Raw genomic sequence first — 18,681 nt, forward strand, 5'->3', positions numbered from 1 at the left:
GTGTGGAGATTCCTTAAAAGATTAAAAATAGAGCTTCCCTATGACCCTGCAATTGCACTACTGGGTATTTACCCCAAAGCTATAGATGTAGTGAAAAGAAAGGCCATATGTACCCCAGTGTTCATAGCAGCAATATCCACAATCACCAAACTGCAAAGAACCAAGATGCCCTTCAAAAGACGGATGGATAAAGAAGATCTGGTCCATATACACTATGGAGTATTACGGAGCCATCAGAAAGGATGAATACCCAACTTTTGTATCAGCATGGACGGGACTGGAGGACATTATGCTGAGTGAAATAAGCAGAGAGAGTCAGTTATCATATGGTTTCACTTACTTGTGGAGCATAAGGAATAACATGGAGGATGTTAGGAGAAGGAAAGGAAAAGTGAATTGGGATAAATCAGAGGGGGAGGCAAACCATGAGAGACTGAACTCTGAGAAACAAACTGAGGGTTTTGGAGGGAAGGGGGGTTGGGGAATGGGTAAGCCTAGTGGTGGGTATTGAGGAGGGCATGTATTGCATGGAGCAGTGGTGTGGTGGGTAAACAATCTTAAAACAATGAAAAAAATGAAATAAATATATAGTTTTTTTTAAGATTTTATTTATTTATTTGACAGACAGGGATCACAAGTAGGCAGAGAGGCAGGCAGAGAGAGAGGGGGAAGCAGGCTCCCCGCTGAGCAGAGAGCCCGATGCGGGGCTCAATCCCAGGACCCTGAGATCATGACCTGAGTCGAAGGCAGAGGCTTAACCCACTGAGCCACCCAGGTGGCCCCAAAATATATAGTTTTAAGAGCTTGTTTTTAATTTTTTTTTAAGATTTTTTTATTTATTTCACAGAGAGAGAGAGGTCACAAGTAGGCAGAAAGACAGGCAGAGACAGAGAGAGGGGATGCAGGCTCCCTGCTGAGCAGAGAGCCCGATGTGGGGCTTGATCCCAGGACCCTGGGATCATGACTTGAGCCAAAGGCAGAGGCTTTAACCCACTGAGCCACCCAGGCGCCCCTTGTTTTTAATTTTTAATTGAATAATATATGAATTTTTTTCTTTTTGTTGTGGTATTACAGATAATCCTAATTAATTTTGACTACTGACTCCCTCCTTTTCCTAGAAGTAATAACTTAACAATATGGGGCATAATATTTTATATGAGGCATCTTCATATGCCAGGTAGTTAGTGCAAAAACCCGATTAAATAGATCAGTTAAAAACTTGAGACCTAAACATGGTCATAAAGTTTAAATTTTATACAATTAACTTGGCTTGCTTTAGAATTCTTCAAACTAAAACACCAGTTCAGCATGTTGTAACTAAGCCAACTGTTTCAGCTTGCTTGCTCTCAGTTTGTGAGAAATTGGTATAAAGTTACTGAGGTGATGGCTGTCTTGATAAGCAAAATTTGTGCTTCCTTTTGGTAATGCTGTCAGCATTATCAGCGTTATTAATGCTACTAGTTTTTAAAAGATTACTTGGGAAGAAACTAAATGAAAGTTGAGAAATCTTAACACATAGATGATGGAAACAAGGTGTTCAGTGGAAATATTTAGTCTGGTCCCTGTCAGATGTGTGTGACACCCTTCTAAAATACCACCAGTTATCATCCTTCTGATTTTCTTTTCTGGCCTAAGGTCCAGTCTTCAGGTCTTCAAGCAACAGGTGATTTGCATGAAGATGTGATCTGTGTACTTCTTCCTTTGCATTTGTACTTACTACCTCATGTCTGGTACCAATACAAATAACTAAAACATGGAAAAAAAAAAAAAAACTTGAGACCTAGGAACTATGCAATAAAAAGATAGGAAATGGGGCACCTGTGTGGCTCAGTGGGTTAAGCCTCTGCCTTTGGCTGAGGTCATGGTCCCAGGGTCCTGGGATCGAGCCCCACACCAGGCTCTCTCTCAGCGGGGAGCCTGCTTCCCCCTCTCTCTCTGCCTGCCTCTCTGCCTACTTGTGATCTCTTTCTCTCTGTCAAATAAATAAATAAAATCTTAAAAAAAAAAAAAAGATAGCATGTTGCAAAAATACTGAATGACATATTGTTCTAAGGTATGGTGTCCTCTTGAAAGAAAAAGAGAAGAGAAAAACTTTATATAGGAATGTATTTCCATTTCCGGTGAGACTAATAATGTGAAAATTAAAACATATATTTTACCTTATGTGTATTTTCTAGGTATTTTAGTTTAAGAGAGAGACTCAGACAACTAAACTGTGGTTATCTTAGTAGACTTTGGCAACTTTTTTCTTTACCCTTGGTTCATAACAGTATAAGAGAATTTCACTGGGGTATCAGACCTGAATTCCATTCATGACTCTGTCATTTACTAGCTGTGTGACCTTAAACACGTAACTTTACGTTCTTAGGCCTGGTTTATCTATAAAATAAGGCTGAGTTTAAGATGCTCAGGTCTTTTCCAACTCCTTAATTTGTAATTTTGCTGGCATTTAGCTCTGAAGTCAAACTTAACTGTTTAAAAATTGCCTAAGACTACACTTTCATATCCGTTTGCATAGTTATCTATTGCTGCATAACAAACCATTCCAGTATTTGGTGGCTTAATACATCAGCCATTTATTTGGCCATGATCCTGAGGGTTGTCACTTTGGGCTGAACTCAGCTGGTCTCACCTGGGGTCACCGATGTACAGTTATCTGGGAGATTGACTGGACTGAATGGCCTGCCTCCTGTGTCTCATGGCTGGTGCTGGCTATTATCTGGGTCTTCCTTTCCACAAGATATTGGTGTTTTAAGAGGCTGAACCCTACTGCACAGGTGTTTCTTAAGATTCTGTTTGCATCACATTTGCTGATGTCCCATTTGGCAAAAGCAAATGACATGGTCAAACCCAGAGTCTGTGGTAGAGGGGACCACACAGTGGCATAGACCAAGGAAGTATGATTTATTGGAGACCATTGAGATACTGGACTGCTACCACAGAGAACAAAAGGTATCTATCTAAACTCTATTCCTAAGTCATCAGAGTTTTGCTGTTGACTGAACTGCTGTTGTTGACTATCTGCCAGACTTTGTCTTCTGGTCCTTTTTCATCCTGTATAGGCAGTCACAGTTGTCACTGCTTTTATCTGCTCTTTCAGCCATTTCTACTAATGTCCACATAGAACAGGACTGTCAAGATTTGCCAGTTGGTGATCTGTATCAGGATGAAATTTCCAAGGATACGTTGTGTCTAAAAATGGGGCCCAAATATAACACAGCTTTTACAGATGGCAAAAAAATTCTGCTTAGAAGTGGTGCTGGAAAGCTGAGAATACTTTTTTTTTTTTTTTTTTTTTTTTACTTAGAGACCAACAGAAATGGTTTCTGGTGCCCACAGTTCCTTCATTTCTTATGGTGTTTCCTCTCCATGTCTTATTTTAAGGAACCAGTACAGCAGCTGGTGTGTGTATGTGTATGTGTATGTATTTATGTTCCGTCTAAGCTCTTGCTGTCTGTGAGTGTGTCAGGACAGTGGGGAAATGAAAGAGTACCTTTAAATTGTTGAGTAGTTTGTTCCTGGGAGGTTTAGTTGCTGTTGTTGTGTTTTTTTTTGTTGTTTTTGTTTGCTTGTTTGTTTTTAGTGGTTGATTTCATAGCCACTAAATAATGATTTAACTTTGTTCAAAATAGTAAACACTAAACTATCTTTGGGACCATTAGAGGCACAAAATTTATGCAGCTAATCAGAGAAGGGTTTCCCTCTGAGAAGACAAGAACCATTCAACTCTTTCATGATAGTGAGTACCATGGATACATGAGATCTGAAATAGGAGGAAGAAGGTACTTGGCTTCTGGGAATTTTTGCTTATGAACTAAGAGAGTATTCTCTTTTGGGAAAGGCATCTGTGACAGAAAAGATGTATATCCAGTGATATGAGTTGTGAGTCATAAATGGAATAGATTCTTACTCTAGGTTTTAGAGGCATGACTGGTGAAGTATACTTTGGTTAGGGGAGTCTGGAAATCACATCAACATTTAAAGCACTGTGCCATTGTGATTAGTTGTTGAATGAGTAAATCAATCAATCAAACCAGTAAACTTCCAAATAAACTTTTTTATTTTATTTTATTATTTTATTTTTTAAAAGATTTTTATTTATTTATTTGACAGAGAGATCACAGGCAGAGAAGCAGGCAGAGAGAGGGGGAGGCAGGCTCCCTGCTGAGCAGAGAGCCCAATGTGGGGCTCAATCCCAGGACCCTGAGATCATCACCTGAGCTGAAGGCAGAGGTTTAACCCACTGAGCCACCCAGGCGCCCCCCAAATAAACTTTTTAAAAAACCCTGTTTTTTGTTTTTTTTTTTTAAAGATTTTATTTATTTATTTGACAGAGAGATCACAAGCAGGCAGAGAGGCAGGCAGAGAGAGAGGAGGAAGCAGGCTCCCTGCTGAGCAGAGAGCCCGATGCGGGGCTCGATCCCAGGACCCTGAGATCATGACCTGAGCCAAAGGCAGCGGCTTAACCCACTGAGCCACCCAGGCGCCCCAAAAAACCCTGTTTTTTAAGTTGGGAGCTTGCTTTGGTGATACTTTTAATATCAACACATATACACACATGTATATTTGCATATATATTCATAAATTATGTATAAATCTAAAAATCCTGAAAATTGTAGGATAGGGCTCTTAACCAGGAATCTGCCAGTTAGTTTCTGGATGGTGAGTAAACTCTTTTAAAATTATATGCCAGATAACATCTGTGCATTTTTTCTGGGGAGAGAACACAAACGATGCATAGATATCAAGATTCTTAATGGGGGAAATGAGTTGTTCTTGAAATGCAAAAACTTCAGCTATGGGATTTATAAATCTATTTCTGTAGGTACATGTGTGCGTATATATGTATCAAACTGTTATACATTGCCTTAATGTTTCTACCTGAAGTGGAATCAGTGGTAAATGGAACTGCTTGAAAGAATTATATTAATCATGATCCATTGTGATATGAGATATTTAATACTTTGTCATATTCTATATTCTAAGCCATTCCTGGTATTGTGTTGATTTGTCAGGGATTTGATAAAATCTGTAGGTAAAATGTATCAAGAGATTTGTGCAATTTGACTCTTAACCTAAATTTCTTCAACAGTATAAAGAATATTTTGGTGTTACAGTTAGTACCTAAATCCTGTACTTGGCTTTTAGTCTGTATTTGGTACTGGAAGAATTTCTGTTTTCCCATCATTTTGTATCTTAAATTTAACCAAACAAAGGCTGAAGTATATTATTTTCATGATCCCGTTTCTTAACAAAATTTGAATGAATTATAATTCCATATATTCACAAGAAGATTTTGGCCTTTACATTAGATTTCATCCAGTATATATATATTTTTTTTGGTAAAGATTTTATTTATTTGACAGAGATCACAAGTAGGCAGAGAGGCAGGCAGAGAGAGGAGGAAGCAGGACCCTGAGATCATGACCTGAGCCGAAGGCAGAGGCTTAACCCACTGAGCCACCCAGATACCCCTCATCTAGTATATTTTAAAGGAAGTTGGAAAAATTTGTGCTTATTGTGAGGCTAGTTTATTAATTTTAAAAATTTTACGTGTTTTAAGCTTTATGTGTTACTAGATCTAGTTGATGATTTTTCAGTTCTTCTCTTTTGAGTTGTATATTAATACAGTTGCCTCTCTAAAGAAAATATTTGTAGCTGTGTATTTTAATGTTTTCCTTAAAATTACATGTATATAGATAATGTTTGTAGTTTGAGTTCCGGGTCATGAAAAGAAAGATAAGCTTATCAAAATTTTAATGTGGTTAAATTTTTTAACAACAATTTTTTATTGAGGTGTAATTCACATGCCATAAAACTCACTCTCTTAACATACAATGCACACATTGTATATATTCACAGATTTGGGGAACCATCACCACTACCTAATTCCAAAATAGAATTTTAAAGGTTTTTCTGGGTTTGTTTTCTTATCCTATCTTTCCTTTCCACTTGATACACAAAAAGTTGGTGTATCTTGACAGAAAATTTTTTACTGTCCTAAAAGTTTTCAAATGTGGAACTAAAAGACCAAGATAGAAGAGAAAGGAAATGAAGTATAATTAGGGCCCTTAAAGCAAAAATTCTTATTTTATAGAAGAAAGCATACTCTGACTTTGATACACATCTTTTGTTGAAGCTTTTGTGTAGAATCTTGAAATAAATTGTCAGTCATATGCAAAATCTATGTCAGTTTCTTAAAACGAATTGAGGAAGGAAATGCTTTGTACCAACATGGCAAATACTTCATTATAATAAGAACATTTCTGTTTCTTCCTCTCATACAACTTTGTTCATTGTACTGTATCTTTCTCTGAGAGGTGGAAACTCTTTAGGGAACTGCCCTGATTGTGTGTGTGTGTGTGTGTATGCATTGAAGCAGCATAAGCAGTGTTGATAGTGTTTTGATAAAAGCAGATTTTAAAATTACTGTTTTAATCTTCCATAATTTTCAAGTCAGTTTTCAGTATTGTTAGTGATGTATGATACTGTTTTTCTTTTAATTGAAACTTATGAACTCTTTTTTTTTTTAATTTTTTTAAGATTTCATTTATTTATTTGACAGACGGAGATCACAAGTAGGCAGAGAGGCAGGCAGAGAGAGAGAGAGAGAAGCAGGCTCCCCGCTGAGCAGAGAGCCTGGTGTGGGGCTCGATCCCAGGACCCTGGGATCATGACCTGTGCTGAAGGCAGAGGCTTTAACCCGCTGAGCCACCCAGGTGCCCCTTATGAACTCTTATTAAATGGAGATATGTCTCCCTAAATAGATGGTTTATTCATAGTGTTAACTGGTTGGGAGGATTAGTTTGCACTATCATTGTATATTGCTTTTTACATGGAATGTATTCTGGGTGAGAATGTGAATCTGAATAAGTACTCAGAAATGCAGTTGCATGTAAATATAACTTAAGTTTTTGTCTAATCCCCTCATTCACAGTGACCCAGAAAAGGGTCTGCCAAGGGAAAGGGGGAAATGAATCACTTTTTCATTCCTTAGAATATAAAAACACTTTGACCAAAAATCTGTCACAGAGTTTTGAGACCCATTAAAACAAAAGTTTAATGAGAAAAAAAATACTTTATAAATATGGATTTTTTTTGTATCAATAGGTACAAATTATTTTAAAATATTATCTGTAGAGTATTATACATTATAGTGCTAATGATGATACAAAATATGTTTCCCTTATATTTTTTTTCCCTGTAGGAAAAGTAGCCATCAAAAAAGAAGATTTGTGTAACCACAGTGGCAAAGAAACCTGGTTTTCACTACAGCCTGTTGATTCCAATTCGGAGGTTCAGGTAAATATTAAGGCTTAGCTGATGTGAGAGACTGTCAGCATACAGAAAGTAAGTGGAAAACAAACTATACTAGTTTCTATAGACAGTGCTTGTCATACATTATTTTAAATTCTGGGACCAAATATTACAGACCTTTAGGTAAAATATAACTGGAAAGAAATGCCTTGTCACATGAATTCAAAAACAATGCACATTGTGGGTGGGTATCTGAGTTTGGGGAGGTTTTATTGGGGGGACATTTCCTGTTTTAGTTCTTTTGTTTGAGTCACCGTGACAGATTATTAACTTTTTTTAAGATGGGAAAATTTTTTAAGAGAAAAGAATGCGTTTTATTAATTCTGACTTTGAGGAGAGTCCTAGAAGTCTGTGATTTCATCTCTTCTAACCAGGATGCTCTGTTTACTCTTTTAATAAACTAGTCTTGGGAAAATGTTATTCATTCAAACCATGCTTGAGCCCACCTTGCAGAGCCTTTCATTCCCATTCCCACTCTTCCTGTTCTTCACCTTTCTTTTTATTTGAAAAGATGTCATTCCTCTTTTTAAAGCTCTTCTTTCCTCTTGCCAAAATAAGAGGTCTTACAGATCTGTATGTGAATAAAGATGTATGTTTAGCCAAGTAGCTTAACTTTCTGTTTGTTTTTGAAAAGTCTGAGTTGCTCTTAGAAATTGTTATTTCTATCTAAAAGGAGTCCTTTTTTTTTCCCCTAAGATTTTATTTATTTATTTGACAGACGGAAATCACAAGTGGGCAGAGGCAGGCAGAGAGAGAGAAAGAGTGAGAGAGAGACGGGGGAGGCAGGCTCCCTGCTGAGCAGAGAGCCCGACTTGGGGCTCAATCCCAGGATCCAGGGATCATGACCTGAGCAGAAGGCAGAGGCTTTAACCCACTGAGCCACCCAGGAGCCCCTAAAGGGAATCCTTTTTTGGTAACTGTTTATTTATAAAATACGGTAAGGATTGTGAAACCATTGTGAAACCTGAAGACGACATACTGCAAGCAGAATTCTTCCTCTCAAAGAAGTTATAATTTGCCACTGTGACTCAAACAGAAGTTTAAGACAAGAAAAAAGTGCTGCATATACACCCACAGATATTTGCAAATAAAGTGCCTGTGTCTCTGTGTCCTCCTAACCTCTCAAGCATTCTCTTTGATTAAATTCTCAAAAACTTAAGTATTTGTATATAAAACCCCTTCTTAAGTACAAAATACAATTGAAACTTTTACTGTTTTGTTCACTCAGCCTCATTTTAATGCTCTTTTCTTCCCATTTGGCAATAACTGAAATTCGGATCACACTTAGCCACTATTGTGTACGACCCAGGTGAGAGGCAGTTTGACAAAATAGAAAAGCTTTTACACAAGAAGTAAAAAAATTTAGGTCCTAATTTTCATATGTTACTTCACTGACCTTGAATTTTAGTTCTATAGAATGGAAATAAAAGTTGCAACGTTGACTCGTATGATAGAGAGAATTAAGTGAAATGTCTTTAACAGTGTTGTGAAAGCTGTCAGTTGCTACACATATATAAAATACTTGTCTACTGGCAGTAGCTCAGGTGGTCCTTTCCATTTTCATAATATAACTTTACCCAAAGGCAGATAGGAAAGTTTTTAAAGTATCAGTTTTCCTTTTTAATTATTTTAACAGAAAGCAAGATAAAGGGGTGCCTGGGTGACTCAGTCATTGGGCATCTGCCTTTGGCTCAGGTCATGATTCCAGAGTCCTGGGATCAAGCCCCACATCGGGCTCCCTGTGCAGCAGGAGGCCAGCTTCTCCCTCTCCCACTGTCCCTGCCTGTGTTCCCTCTTTCACTGTGTCTGTTTGTCAAATAAATAAATAAAATCTTTAAAAAAAAATGTAAAATAAGAAGAGGCTTTGAGAATTTGGTATAAAGTGAAATTTGAGGATTATTTTAAGATGTAGTTTATTGAAGTTCCAATAAAAATACAAACATAAACTTGCTAAAAGTTTTAAGGCCCCCAACTCTCAAAAAGTAGAAATCTCTCTAGAATATTCTGTGTAATTCTTGGAGATGGAATTAGAGATTAGTATTGGATAATAAGCTTTTATTTAGTGATGTATGTAAAGCTCATCTCTGAAACATAAAAATTCTGGAAATAACATTTGATTATAGAGATAATGTCAGCATTTTTTATTTGTTATAAGTGATTTTCATGACCATGAGTTATTAACCTTTACAGGTCTTTTGCTTAAATGATAATTAGTAAGATCGAATTCTTTAAAAATAAATTTTAGGAGGAAGAGTAACTTTAGTGGGTGGGAGGGATACAAAACACCTTTCAGGTTAATATGGTACTACTGGAAATGTTGTTTGGCCCCAAAACTGATCTAGAAATACTACGTTAACTTTGTGAGCCTAGAAAAGGTAGAATAAGCAGCCTATGATTCATACACATCCTACTTTGTTAATAAATTTGTTCACTTGGATAAAGTTTATAAAATTTTACAAAAATATGGAAAGAATAGCACTTGGTGGAGCCATAATAGAAAGCTATGGAAACGATTGAGTTCAGTAGGAATTCCACCTAGTAATTACTATTAGTGATTAAACGGTATATATGAAGCACAGTATTATGTACTTAATGTGCATTTTTTCATTTAATCTTCAGAAAAGCATTATGAGGTGTAGGTAGCATTACCCCATTTTATAAATACAGAAAGTGGATTGAAAGAGGTTAAATGACATCTCCAAAATCAGAACTTTTAGGTGATGGAGCTGTGGTTTCAATAGTGATCTAGTCTGAGTCTAAAATTCCTAACCACAGTGCTTTACTGCTTTTCACTCTTGTAGTTTTGGTCGTGAAAAGGCTTCAGCATATTATTAGGAGGGGACACATTGAGTATAAGGAACAGAAGCCTACTCAGATTAGCTCCAAGAAAAAGGGAGGGGCATTTGAAAGTTCCTGGGGAACTTGTTGGGGTATAATTGCAAGAACTTCAGTATGCTCAGTGAGAGCTGACATTTACTGAGGAGCTGCCTCTGAAGTGGAGGTCAGGTTCTTACAATAATAAACTAGATACAGTTCACAGAGTCAAAATTATTTATAAGAAGATTTTAATTTCTCATAAAGTATCCTGAAATATTGGGTGGTTTGTTTTGTTTCTGCTTGATCACTATATAAAATAGTTGACTTGCATTTGGGACCAAATAAAAAATATATATTGTATTTTTACACTGTGTACTTCCACTCAGTGCAGCCTTAGATACTGCAAGGGGCACCGGGAACTGAGATCTCCGATTGATTTCTTCCCACTTGTTTGCTCACTGTGCTTACTGAGTAGAAGTACTCACTGTTTAAATAGTGTTTTTTCCTTTCTCTCTCATTTTGTAAAATGAATAGTTAATATTTTCTCTCTGTTTTGTCCTTTCATTTTAATATTATTCACTTTGCAAAATGAAAATGAAAAAACATTATTGATGAGATTCCCTTGTATTTTTGTACATCTGATGAGATTACATCTCTCTCACCTCTGCTTCTCTCTAATCTCTTGTTGACAGCTAAAAAAAAAAAAAAATACCCACATCAGTCTTTGAGTTTACATGACCATACAGCCCCTCACTTTCTGAGGTCTGATTTAGTTTTCTGCCACAATTTAGAGAATTTGACCCAACTAGGGTCAGATGTCTTCTGCATTCTAATTGGTATGATGGGGGCGGAGGGGTAAAGTCACTGTAGTGCAGTCCGTTCTGGGGCTTTGGGAGGCATGATCCCTAGGAAAGGGGTTTAAGTAGAGGAAATGATTGGCATATCTACTTCAGAAGGGAAGAAGATGTTTCATTTCCTAGCTAATTGTCATTTAACTAATTGTCAAAATGACTGTCATTTGTATCCAAAACAGTTGCTAACCTGTTGTTATCTGAGGCTTTTCATCTTTCAAGTGAGAACCTCAGTGTATAGGATTCCCTTCAGTTCTGAAGTTGTAGGGAAGTAACATGCAGAAACGTAATTTAGCCTTGAATTGAAAAGATCCCAATAGTAGGAAAAAATGGGTTTTATACCAAAACAGTTGAAAGTTACAAAGAACACTAAACCTCTTAACTTGGACTGTTTTCCAGATCCTTTATTATTGCTGTTAATAATGTCAGTTATTTTCAGTTTTCTTTTCAGACATTCAAGACATTATTAATATTTCATGAGTGCATTTTCCTACACTTCTTTTTATGTTCTTTTTTTGTTTTTGTTTTGTAGTTATTCCCTGTAGATTGAAACATTCTCTTCTGAACCCACTCTGATCTGCCTTCATACCCCACACTGAGCCAGAGGGAGAGCACAAAGGGCTCTCACTAATGTTACCCATGACATTGTGTCAATAAGTCTGGTGGATATTTTTCAGTCCTTCTCATATATGATCTTTCAGTAGCTTTTCATAATGTTGACCATTCCTTTTTGAAGCAGTCTTTTCCTTAATTTCTGGTTGTGGTTTCTGTCCTACTTCACTTGGTGTTCTTTCTACTATTCTTTTTTTTTTTTTTAAAGATTTTATTTATTTATTTGACAGAGAGATCACAAGTAGGCAGAGAGGCAGGCAGAGAGAGAGAGGAGAGGAAGCAGGCTCCCTGCCAAGCAGAGAGCCCGATGCGGGGCTCGATCCCAGGACCCTGGGATCATGACCTGAGCTGAAGGCAGAGGATTTAACCCACTGAGCCACCCAGGCGCCCCTCTTTCTACTATTCTTTGCCACACAAATGAAGTTAATTTGGATTGTGTTGGTGCCTCTATTTATACATCCTCTTTTGGCTTCAGCGATCTGCAACCATGATGTTAGCTATGTAGTGCTGGAACTCACAACAAACATGAAATATTTTTCCTTTCTTTAGTTCTTAGGTACTGTGATAAAGAGCATGCCTTCACATAAGACTGATTAAACCATATCTCTCATACAGAGTGTTGGTACTCTTATTAGGGCTGTATGTCTCACACAACTTGTACAAGCAGTAAATCTAGATATGCTATCAGTCATGTCTTCGAATTACCTCGTTACCAACAAGCTTATCTTGAACTTTTGGATCATGCTGTAAGTTATTGATTGTTTTATGGTTATTGTTTTTTTTTTAGTATGTCCTCTCCCCTACCTATTTAAACAAGTGTTAAAAATAACATATGCAGTGATTATACCTAATAATACATACATTTTTTTAACATGCCTGATTAAAATATAATGAATGTAAAGGTGTAATTCATTGTTTCATGAAGAAACTTCATTTGTAAATTTGTAAACATGAAATAACAAAGGAGCCATTCTAGATTGTAATAAATAAGTCTTCACAGAGGAAAAACAGATCCCTCCGTAAATAAGAGAGATTAAATAAATCCTTTATTTTGTTTTTCATCTGCTAGTCAGTTGTGTCCAAAATGATCTTATAGCTAATTACTATATGTGAAAATATGTGGAAATTACGAAGTTGGGATCCCCCCCCCCGAATGAAGAAAATTTCTCACCTGTCGAAATAATACTGAGTTCTTTTATGTGGAATGGTTGTTATAATTCAGTGTTTTGTGATAAAAACTTAAAAAAAGCCTAGACCAAAGTGTGTGCATTGGGTTTTGCCCAGATGCCTATAATACACCCGAGTTTCCCAAACTGTATGCAGAAATTCGTATGATATCTTCTGTATGGTACCATTAAAATGATCACAGATTTTTCTGTGTGAACTTTTATAAAAGTATTTGAAGTAAAGCTAGCATATTATGAAACCTTCAGACAGTGCCAGAGTAATATAAGTTCCTAAATATGCTGTCTAGTATAAATTAATGTGATATAATTGCATGTATCAACCTAATGTAGTCATTGCTATAAAAGGCATATAGTATAATAGTTCCCCAAAATTTGGTTTACTTTAAATAAAACATATAGAATACAGTGCCAAGTATTTGGTCTTCCAATATTTCCTGACATATAAGAAAGTTACACTGTTTTATCATTGAACCTCCCTTAGGAGATTGGATAATAAGAAAGCAGTTGTGGGGTGATGGGTGTTGGGGAGGGTATGTTGCTGTGGTGAGTGCTGTGAATTGTGTAAAACTGATGACTCACAGACCTGTACCCCTGAAACAAACAATACATTGTATGTTAATTTAAAAAAAGAAAGCAGTTGTGGACCAAATCACATTGCATGTTTATTATCAAACATAGTTCTTGTCAGAATCTTGTAGTTGCTTCCTTATAGCTAATGTCTCCTTTTTCTCTAGTTGCTTTTAAGATTTTCTTTTGATCTTTTGCTTTTACTAGTTTTACTATGCTCTGCCTACATATGGTTTTCTTAATGTTTTTTCCTGTGGGTGTTCCTAGGGGCTCTTAAATCTCTACCTTGATGTCTTTCTTTGGTTTTGGAAAATTCCGGGCAATTATTTCCATTTTTTTTTTCCTTCCCTATTTTTTCTGTCTCCTCTTCTGAGACTCCTGTTACATGAATAATAGACCATTTTCCTATGTTTCTTATGTCTTTTATGCTCTCTCCCTATCTGTGCTTCTTTGTGGATATTTGCCACTGACTAATCTCCCATTTCGCCAATTCTTGTTTTGGCTATGGCTCATTCATTGTTAAATACATCTTCATTTTGGTTATTTTGTTGCCCAGTTCTAAACTTTTCATTCGATACACTTCATCAGATTTTTTGCTGGGTTTTTCATTTTGTTGTCTACCTTAAAAAAATGTAAGTAAGCATCTATTTTAACTACCTCTTGTCAGTTAACTCCAGCATCTGCATCTCCTGCTTTTTGTTGGTTTTTGTTTTCATTTTTGTTTTTTGGTGTATGGTCTTATATGGCATGCTTCATAATTTTTGATGGAATGCTAGACATTTAAAAATACGAAATATTTTAGAGATAATTTGAAGCTGTGGATGACAAGGTCTTTTTTTTCCTTCGGAGAAGATTTACTTACTATCTACAGGTGATCACCTCAATCAGTTAGAGATTCAGCTGATTTTAGGCCAGGTTTTGGTCTTTGTAAAGGCTGGTCAGTGTTGTTCACCCTTACTCCTTAGGCATAGTCTTTCAGAGATTCCAGCAGAAAGCCTGCCTTTTTGCCAGTGGCACTCTACCTTGGTGGGCCCTGGACTCCAATTTTTATATCCCAGCATCATTAGACTGTAGACTGTTTTATTTAAGCCCTTCAGCCTCTCAAGCCACTGCTGAAGTTAGGGAGTCTCATGCAACAAGCTTCTTCAGATGCCCCACCAGCAACATCTACTTGTATCTCATTGGCCAGAATTGTATGATATGACTGTCCCTGGTCACTATCACCTGGCTTTAGAGGAGGCTAGGAAATGTTTTGCTGAACTCAGAACTGCCCTCTCCAAAAAACAAAAACAACCCCCAGAAAAACGAAAAACACCGAACTTGTTTTTGCTACAATCCAGATCTATAAAATGATAACAGATATAAATGAAACTAAACTTTTATGTGAATGTATTAAGGAATTCTAAATATTTTTTCCTAAAATGTTAATAGATTTGGGCTTCTAACACTAAGAAGTAGCTTTAAATAATTTTTTAAAAGGTTTTTTTGTTTTTGTTTTTTTTTTTTTTTTTTGGCTAAAAACCAGGACACATTGGTAGTAGAAATTTTAAAAATCTAGGTGAGCCGGGGCGCCTGGGTGGCTCAGTGGGTTAAAACCTCTGCCTTCAGCTCAGGTCATGATCCTGGGGTCCTGGAATCGAGCCCCACATCGGGCTCTCTGCTCAGCAGGGAGCCTGCTTTCCCCTCTCTCTCTGCCTGCCTCTCTGCCCACTTGTGATCTCTGTCTGTCAAATAAATAAATAAAATCTTAAAAAAAAAATACTGATCTTCCTCAGCAGGAACCTTTAAAAAAAAAAAAAAATCTAGGTGAGTAAAAAATTCTGAAATCCTGCCAACCAAAGGTAACTTCTATCAATATTTTAGTAGATGACCTTATAGTAAATTTATATAGTAATATATATAGTACATTTTATTTTTACAAATTAACATTATATTATACAACCTGATTTGTATCTTACTACTTTTACTAAGTATCATGTATATATTCCCATGTTTAAAGTATACGGTGAGGTAGTGTTTTACAGTTTAGAAATTATAATTTCCTTGATTTAGTTTGTAGTGCTTTTTAATTTTAGTGTCCCACCCTAATAATAAATGTCTTGTGTCCTGTCTCCACTGTTTTCTTGACCCAGTTAAATACACAGTTATGTTATTGTTGACTAATACCAAAGGAAAGGTCTTTTTAACAGCCAGTAGGAATAATGAACATAGTAGGTAGGCTGTGACTCAGTGATAATGATTCCTGGTAGAATCCCATTAAGTAGATACTTTTTTTTTTTTTTTTTAAATTTCTAGACTTTGCTTGATACAGTGCTATGATTTTTAGTTGTGAATGAAATTATTATACTTCTACTCTGTTTTAACAGTTTCTACTGTTTTAGAAATAGAGTAGATCCTAGACATTTCCTGAGAGACAGTTGGGAATGCCCTGTTAGCATTAAAATTTCTACCATACCAATACTATACCATACCAATTTCCACCATACAGTTTCTACCATAAAATGCATATATATTAAAATAATAAAACTGCTTTGAGATTCAAATGTTGATGCAGTTGGCTAGGCTCATTCGCTAGGCAAGTGACATGTATGCTGGCCTGGCAGCATAGATGATTCAAAAATCTAGTTGAGAAATATGAAAAATTACTACATATCATGGACCTCTTCTGGGTCACTCTAATAGCAGGGGTTGTGAGTATTTTTTTTTTTTTTAAGATTTTAGTTATTTATTTGACAGAGAGAGATCACAAGTAGCCAGAGAGGCAGGCAGAGGGAGAGGGGGAAGCAGGTTCCCTGCTAGCAGAGAGCCCGATGTGGGGCTTGATCCGAGGATCCTGAGATTGTGACCTGAGCCAAAGGCAGAGGTTTAACCCACTGAGCCACCCTGGTGCCCCAGGGGTAGTGAGTTTTAAAGCAGGATTAATGAAAGACCTATTTCATAAATTTTATATGATTTTATAAATATTTGTGCCTGGATTTTTAGTGGAAAATTTGCTTGATTTAGTTCCAGTTCCACCTAACTGCCAGTTTTGCTCCTACTGTTGGCTTTGTTTCTTTAGAGTTTAGCTTTCTCATGAAGACTTTTGCATTGAGATCCATCAGTCAGTGTTTATTGCTCATCACTTAGTATCCATCTAACCTTGAGCTTTGTAGTTAGTGGACCTCAGATTCACTCTCATGGAGCAAACCCCCATAAAATAGTGAGGCTGATTCAAGTTAGATGCCTGTGAAAGAATGTCTAAAAGGGGTTGTTCCAAAGATGAACAGTAACTTGATAATGAACTCTCTTACCTCTGATGAAATTACTTAACGTCATCAGCCCCTAGACATCACAGTCCTGAAATCTCCGCTGTGGCAGTTTGTCTTGTTAGCTGGGTCGAGGTAATCCAGGACTGATCTTAACCACTTTAGAATTGCTCATAACCAGTTTAGAATTGCTCATTGCCAGTGGCTGGGTGGAAACATCAAGCTCTATATTATATTGTTCCTAAACCTTTGTTTCATGAGTTTATAGTTTACTTTAAATTTATACTGTTGAATTTTTTAAAAATCTATTTATTAATAGTTATTGAAGAAAGCACTTATTTATTTTCAGTATCCCATTTTTTCAGTAATGCTTTTGGTTGTATATTGTTATCTTTATTTATTGTCTCCTGAACTAGACTATGAGCTTCTTATAAGGAGTGATTGTGTCTTATATATCTGTTGATTCCTGGCCAGTCCTACAGTGCCTGCTAAAATATTATAGATATTCCATGAATCTTTAATTTTCAGAAAACTGTTGACGACAAATTAAATCTTACTAGCTTTAACCCAGTTTTATTGTTTTAGAATTGTATTTCTCTTGACCTTTAATGATACTGCCTCTGTTCTTATTGATGGTTTATCTTTTCTGGGAAAAACATTCTACATTTTATAATCTGATAAATCTTAAAACATAAGTACTTTTTTTTTTTAAGCCATGGTAATTGAGATTCATAAATATTCTTTGAACTGGGCTTTAAATTCTTTGATTGTAGTACCATGTCTGATATAAGCATTTGACTTCTAGATCTACATTGTTGGTTATTAGTCATTTAACAAGTACTTTATGTGGGCAAAGCCATGTGCTAGGGATCACTAAAATTTAATTAGTGAACAACTAGATATTGTTAGTACCATTGGAAAAATTACTTACCTTTAGTATGTGGTCACTAAAATAGACCGTTTTTCTTTTCTCATTTTAGGGTAAAGTTCACCTTGAATTAAAACTGAATGAACTGATAACAGAGAATGGAACTGTGTGCCAGCAGCTTGTTGTACAGTAAGCTTATTTCTTTTACCAAAATCAGTTGGAAATCTCCATCATGTATGCTTTGAATCTTAAGACAACACCTTATTTTATATATTTCAGAAACTTTTTATTAAGTTGATTTCCAGTTTGTCTTCTCATATCTACTCAGGTTGTGATAGGTCATTAATTCATTCAACTTTATGTATTGAATGTGGGTTAAATGATAGAGATAGGCAGTAGGCTGTTACAGGATCCTGGGTAAGCAAAGCTTATGCCCTGGCAGAATGGAGGTGGTGGGCCTCTAGAGATACTGAAATTTTAATCACAGAGCCGAGCATTAGGAACCCTGAGACTAAAACTAAATGGCTACCTTTGGATGTACCAGTACCGATTCTTACCTACTTTAAAATACCTCTTTTGCCCTCAAGTCATTTTTTGTATCTTAGACTTTAATCTTCTAACTTCTCTGGAAGTACAGATTTCCAAGCCAAATCCTCTGCTTTTCTCTTCCATCCAGACTTTTCTTGTGTTATCAGCAAACTACTGGATGTCCCTGACTTCTTCTGAATGCTTTTTCTTTGTCTTAATTGATGATCTGAATATCCCCTGAGTTACTGTTTCCTCTACTGCCTTCTCAGTTAGAGGCTGTTTCCTACCGTGCCCACTTAACCTTAGGGTGGGGTAAGTGTTCCTCTCCTATTGCTGCTCCAGTCTCTAATTTCTTATCCTTATTATGAACGCCCCAGCTCCTTTGAGGCATTTTCCCTCTCTCTCTCTCCTTCTCTCCTTCTTTCTTCCCCCTCTTTACTTATTTATATGTATTATACATCTAATATTACTTTTTTTGGAACTCTATTTAAGAAGGTTGCACATATGCAGTGTGATCCTTATTGATGTATTAGTGTATTTCCTATGAATAAGGATATTCTTTTAAATAATTCTAGTACAGTTATCAAATTCAGGAACCTTAACATCATTACACTAAAAGTATAATGTATAATTTTGATATTCTAAAACTTAAATCTACAGTTATTATATTTACTTTTGTCAACTGTCCC

General features: G+C 36.3%; 1 protein-coding gene across 2 annotated transcripts in view; it reads left to right on the forward strand.

The window, feature by feature from the left end:
- Positions 1-18,681, forward strand: part of RASA2 (RAS p21 protein activator 2) — a 125,520-nt gene that overhangs the window by 37,590 nt on the left and 69,249 nt on the right. For both annotated transcript variants that reach the window (XM_047726514.1, XM_047726520.1), the window contains exons 4-5: positions 7,208-7,302; positions 17,577-17,653. In XM_047726514.1, the coding sequence (XP_047582470.1) occupies positions 7,208-7,302; positions 17,577-17,653 (172 nt within the window). The remainder of the gene's footprint in view (positions 1-7,207; positions 7,303-17,576; positions 17,654-18,681) is intronic.

The sequence above is a fragment of the Lutra lutra genome, chromosome 1 (assembly GCF_902655055.1).
Source record: "Lutra lutra chromosome 1, mLutLut1.2, whole genome shotgun sequence".
Lineage (NCBI taxonomy): Eukaryota > Metazoa > Chordata > Mammalia > Carnivora > Mustelidae > Lutra > Lutra lutra.